Below are 6171 nucleotides of genomic sequence, written 5' to 3'. Positions count from 1 at the left end.
TTGATAGCTTTCATTGGTGGATTTGAAGGCAATGCCTACCTCCTCCTTCTTCTTTTTCTTGTTTTTCTTCTCTTCCCTTTCTTCATCTTCCTTCACCATCATCTCATGAGTGAGAAGGGAACCAATTAGCTCGTCGAGAGTGAGAGATTTAAGTTTTTTGCTTCGATAATGGTCGTCTTCTTCGATTGCCACTCCTTTGGAAGAGAGTAGATCATCTTCCTCACAAGCTTCTCATTAGGGATTACTTCTCCATATCCCTTGAGACCTTTGACAATCACATAAAATCTATCCGTCATAGCTTTGATGTCTTCATCGGGTTTCATCTTGAAGTTCTCGTAGCTATGGTTGAGAAGACTTTTCTTTGATTCCCTCACTTCGTCGGTTCCTTCATGAGTGACTTGGAGCTTATCCCAAATCTCTTTGGCACTAAAACAAGATGAGATTCTTCCATATTCATTTGGGCCTAAAGCACATAATAGAATATGTATAGCCTTAGAGTTAAGCTGGAAATTTTTCTGCTCTTCTCTACTCCAATCGTTGTACTTGCCGGGTGGAGAGGAGTAACCGTCCATGATTGAGTTCCAAGCTCCTAGATTGTAGGATTGAATAAAGTACATCATCTTATCGACAACCGGAACGGTTTGCAAAGAGGGGTTGGAACGGTTTTTGAGTTTAGGGAGTAAGGAGATTGAAAGATAAAAAATTGCACAATGATTTAGAGTGGATCGACTTTCTAAACCAAAGTCTACGTCCACTACCTTAGCTCCTCACCAAGGATTTTCCAACAAATTCACTAATCTGTTCTTTCTTTTGAGGACAAAGAGATAACCTTACAACTCCCTAGTTTTTCCGGGCTAAACTAGAACCTTTCCCTAGATTTTACACGGGATAAGCTATAACATTTCCCCTGTACAAAAGGATAAAATAAGTAAACAAGAAAACCTCTCTAAGGTAGGTGTTTACAAGATTGAGCTCACAAGAACAAAATATTTACAAGAAAATGAAATAAATGAAAACTCTTCTCTTGTGTTTGATTGCTTGGATAGTTGTTCTCTTACTTCTTCAAGTGTCCTCAGTTTGTATTTATAGCTTGGAATGTGTTTGATGTTGTATATAGCCGTTGGGGATGTTTTGGAGTCGTTTGGGGATGATTTTTCTACTCAAAAAGGCTGCCCATAACATGGTGCATCGGTGCACTATCATGGTGCATCAATACCCCTTCATTAAATTCAAATAAACTAGCCGTTGCAGCCTTGATGCATGGATGCATGGAAGGATGCATCGATGCATGGAAGGATGCATCGATGCATGGCCTTGATGCATCGATGCACAGAAGGATGCATCGATGCACTAATTGCATTCGGTGTTTGAGTGCATGGATGCACTGCATGATGCATCGATGCACTAGTGCAGGTGCATGGATGCACTGCAGGGATGCATGGATGCACCACAGGGATGCATGGATGCACTTTGACACCCTTTAGCATTTTGGCTCAAATATGATTTTAATGGACTTTGAATTATTTTTGAAACTTTTTAAAACTTTGAATAAATTCAATTAAGTCCAAAAACATTTTGTAAATTCAATTCAAGTCCAAAAACCATTTTGCCTTAAATTTTTATATCAAAACATAGTTCCACAAATATGTTAACAAATATTTAATTTGTGGACAAGCGATTAAGCTTAACATGCAAGTAGACTTTCTCCTTAAAATAATTTCTGCAATTTGTTGACCTGTGGAAATAAATAAATATGTCATGCTTAGCACTGCAGAGGAAACTTTTCATTCCTTTGCTGCTTTTACATCGTTTGGTTTATGGCTGTTTTTTCCGTGGCAATTGGCAAAGGCTCAACACCCTAACCAATTCGTTTATAAGAATGGCTTCCCACGAGCCAATCTGGAACTTGATGGGAGTGCCAAAACTCACTCCAATGGCTTATTGTAGCTCACCAGCACTTCAACACTGCTAACCGCTCTTGCTTTCTACCCTTCTCCTATAAATTTCGACACTTCTTCGAGCTCACCAACTTCGTGACCTAATCATAAACAGACAGTTTGAACTCTAAAGTTCACCTGAGATGCTCAACCTAATTCTTGTCTTTCCTAATATTCAAAATGCAGAAGAAAAAGAAAACCGGGTAAATGAGCTTATAAACAAGTCGATAAACAAGTTTGTTCATGATCATAAACAAACTGAATACACTTATGTTCGTGTTCGTTCGTTTATTAAACGAATATAAAAAAATTATTCATTATCGTTTATTTAACGAACGTTATATAAACGATTTATGAATAGCTCATTGAATGTTTTATTCGATTACACTCCTATTTACTTACCTTGAAATCCGATAAAACCATACATATAAATGTTAGATATATCAAGGCTTTTATTTCCATTACTGTGATGATACCTAATTATTGGTCCTTAGTCTTTTTGAAAACCCACAACTATTGGGAATTGAAGCAAAAATCCAAACTGGGTTGGTGGAAACCTTCGAGAGTCAATGGCAAGCAAGCCAAGTCCATGCTAACAGCCGCAATGTGCTGCATGTAATCTCCAAAATATCAAAGCCACTCACCAATTGCATGCTACTTGCTAATTGTTGGAAGTCTTCCTTTACAGCTTTATAAACGTCCAGAATACATCATTTGTTCGATGGATTAAATAAAATATAATTTTATATATTTTTGAAGTTGTTTGCCTTTTATAGTTATTTCCGACTTATATTCGGATGGTGCTTAAAAAAGGCATATATTAAGTCTATAGTATTGTCTGAAAAGAATCGAGGTTTATTAAATAAATATGAAACTTTTAGGTCAAGTAATTGAGCTGGCCATAAAAGAGTTGACTTTCTTCATATATGAATTTTACAAGGTGATTTAAAGATCAAATAAGTCGTAGAAAATTGATTGTGTAAACCTTAAATTATATGAAACCGGTGAAGGTATGATATGTTTGATTTTAGCCTTTTGGGTATTTATGTATTATTGTGTTTATTGAATCATTATTGAAGCAGATAATTTCAGTTTGTCAAAAGTCTTTCTATTGTTATAAAAATAAGGATTTATTTTTTTGCAAAATTAAATCATTTACCTTTTTATATTTAAAAATGTTGGTCATTGTTTTAATTTATGTTCAATTTTATTTTTAAATATTGGCTAAGTAATTATAAAAAAGTAAATCCTTTATACTTTGTAATTTTTTTATCAACTTGGCTCTTAAAATATTATAAACATAGATAATTAAAAAAATATATATTATTCAATTAATGATATTTTGTATTTATTTTGTAAATCCTTTATATTTTGTAAATAAAGACTTAATTTCTTTAAAATAAATTTTAAGTAATATAATGACTCATAACATATCTGAAATTTATTTATTCTTCTTAACAAATTTCATTTGATAATATTACTGGTCTGCATGCTGTTGCCCCATGAAAATAAATAAAAAGGTGAATATGTCGGGCAGGTTCTCTTAGCACCGAGGAAACTTTTCATTCTTTTGACGATGGCTCCTGCTTTTACATCGTTTCTTTTATGGCTGCTTTCTTTCCTGGCCGTGGTTTCCACGGCAAAAGCTCAAGATCCTGACCAATTCATTTATAATCATGGCTTCCGTCATGCTAATCTGGTTCTTGGGGAGAGTGCCAAAATCCACTCCAATGGTCTATTGCAGCTCACCAACACTTCAAGAATGCTAACCGGCCATGCTTTCTACCCTTCTCCTATAAACTTCAACGCTTCTTCGAGTTCAGCTCGATCACTTTCGTTCTCCACAAGGTTCGTTATCGCCATCGTTCCTGAAACGGCAGAAGCTAGCGGTCACGGCCTTGCCTTTGTCATAGCAGAATCAATGGATTTTAGTCATGCTGCTCCAATCCAATATCTAGGACTGGTTAATGATGCAAACAATGGGAATTCCTCCAACCATTTATTGGCTGTGGAGTTTGATACCATCTTCAGTCTAGGCACAGATACCATAGATGGAAATCATGTCGGAATCGATCTGAATGGCGTGAGATCGTATCAATCCATTGCATCAGCTTATTATTCCAATGAAGAAAGGAAGAATATAAGCTTGGACCTCAAAAATGGATATCCAATTCAGGTGTGGATAGACTTTGATGGCGAAGAAGAACTACTCAATGTAACTTTGGCACCAGAGAACATCCCGAAACCAAACCAGCCTCTCTTGTCGACATCGATCAACGTCTCTAATATCCTACTGGGCACCATGTATGTTGGTTTCTCTGCTGCAACAGGTACACTTGATAGCTGTAGCCATTATATTCTTGGATGGAGCTTCAACAGAAGTGGAGAAGCACAAAGCCTTGATATATCCGAGCTTCCAAAGCTTCCGGAAAACAATGGACGAAGAAATACAGTTCGTTTGATTTCGATCATTGCAGCTGTTGTGTTGCTGGTTATAATCATCGGAGCAGCATATGTTTACAGGAGGAAGAAATATGCGGAAGTGCTTGAAGACTGGGAAAAGCAGTATGGACCTCATAGATTCTCTTACAAGAAGCTGTATATAGCAACCAAAGGTTTCAAAGACAAACAACTCCTCGGATCCGGAGGTTTCGGGAAAGTTTATAAAGGTACACTTCCTTATACAAAAGAACAAGTTGCAGTGAAGAAAGTATCCCATGAAACAGATCAAGGGATGAAGGAGTTTGTATCAGAGATTGTTACCATGAGAAGACTACGGCATAAGAATTTGGTGCGGCTTCTCGGGTATTGCAGGCGCAAGAAAGAGCTCCTTTTGGTCTATGAATGTATGGAAAATGGTAGCCTCGACAACTTCCTTTTCAACGATGATAAACCTACCCTTAATTGGTTCCAAAGGTTTCAGATCATCAAAGGGGTGGCATCGGCTCTTCTTTACCTCCATGAAGAAGGGGAACAAGTTGTTCTCCATCGAGACATCAAAGCCAGCAATGTTCTTTTAGATTCCGGTCTAAACGGACGGCTTGGAGATTTCGGTCTTGCCAGATTGTACGATCGCAATGACGATCCACAAACTACTCGCCTTGTAGGAACTTTAGGATATATGGATCCCGAACTCACCCGAACGGGAAAGGCCACCAAAGCTTCGGATATGTTTTCATTCGGGGCATTTCTGCTAGAGGTTGCTTGCGGGAGGAAGCCATTTGATCCTAATAAGCCACCCCAAGACATTTTTCTAGTGGATGTAGTCAATAGATGCTTCAGAAGAGATGCCATTGTTGATGCATGCGATCCAAGATTACGAGGCAAATACGTGATGGAGGAGATGGAGAAAGTTCTGAAACTAGGCCTGCTCTGTTCCAACACCAAATCAGATTTGAGACCTACCATTAAACAAGTGGTGCAATATCTCGAAGGCAATGCTAGTTTGCCTCATATACCACTTGATACTGCCCAAGCCATACCACCATCGTCTATCCTTTCAATCTTATCTCAGAGCATTGAAATTAACATTTCTACAGAAAATAACTTGGCATCTCAGAGTGTAATTCCTTTTCCTACAATCGGTCAGGATCTTTCTTTGAGTTCCTTGTCCAGTATAAATTCAGTTCTTCATATAGGCCGCTGAATCAATGCAAGCACTTGAAATGTAACAAAGAAAGAAGAAATTGCACTTTAATTGGTTTGTAATCCAAATTCCGTTTAACTTTTCCTCAATGATTTGAAGACTTTGGGTTTCCTAATTTTTTTTATTAACATCAATTATAAAAAAAAATGCTTATCTACTCTTATGTCTTAGTCAAGCAACTCAATAGTCAATGCTGGCAGCTGACGATTGATTAGCTTATTCTATTAGTTTATTAGTAGTTATTATCGATTGACTTAACTATAATGATTTTTTCTTCTTCTATATCTCCTTTGTAAAGTATGTGTTTTTTCTTATAAAGTACACAAATAGCCTCCGACTATAGGACTTTATTTTATTGAATTTTATAATTATTAGAAATTATAAAATGATTCCTCGATTATAAAACGTTGCTTTGTTGATTCCTGGCTATTAAAAGTTACAAAATGATCATCTAACTATTCATATATTCTAAATTCGTCATTTTTTGTTAAAAATTAACGACAACCTTAGTTGTACATTAACATAATGACTGAGATATGGTAAAATATGGTCCCAAAATCTCAAACGACTATCATATCCTAGTCAACA

General features: G+C 36.6%; 1 protein-coding gene across 1 annotated transcript; it reads left to right on the top strand.

The window, feature by feature from the left end:
* The first annotated feature begins 3449 nt into the window (after window positions 1-3449).
* LOC120194539 (L-type lectin-domain containing receptor kinase SIT2-like) lies at window positions 3450-5583 on the top strand. Its single transcript, XM_039196815.1, has one exon. It carries the CDS (start codon window positions 3514-3516, stop codon window positions 5581-5583), a length of 2070 nt encoding a protein of 689 aa, XP_039052746.1. The 5' UTR covers window positions 3450-3513.
* The last annotated feature ends 588 nt before the right edge of the window (window positions 5584-6171 follow it).

Source organism: Hibiscus syriacus, unplaced genomic scaffold (genome assembly GCF_006381635.1).
Source record: "Hibiscus syriacus cultivar Baekdansim isolate YM2019G1 unplaced genomic scaffold, ASM638163v2 tig00116997_pilon, whole genome shotgun sequence".
NCBI classification, from domain to species: Eukaryota; Viridiplantae; Streptophyta; class Magnoliopsida; order Malvales; family Malvaceae; genus Hibiscus; species Hibiscus syriacus.
Note: the sequence above shows the minus strand (reverse complement) of the source record. Positions and strands in the feature narration are given on the sequence as shown.

Excerpts from the sequence above, each read along its gene's own strand:
- LOC120194539 (XM_039196815.1), top strand. The coding sequence starts at position 3,514 with ATGGCTCCTGCTTTTACATCGTTTCTTTTATGGCTGCTTTCTTTCCTG.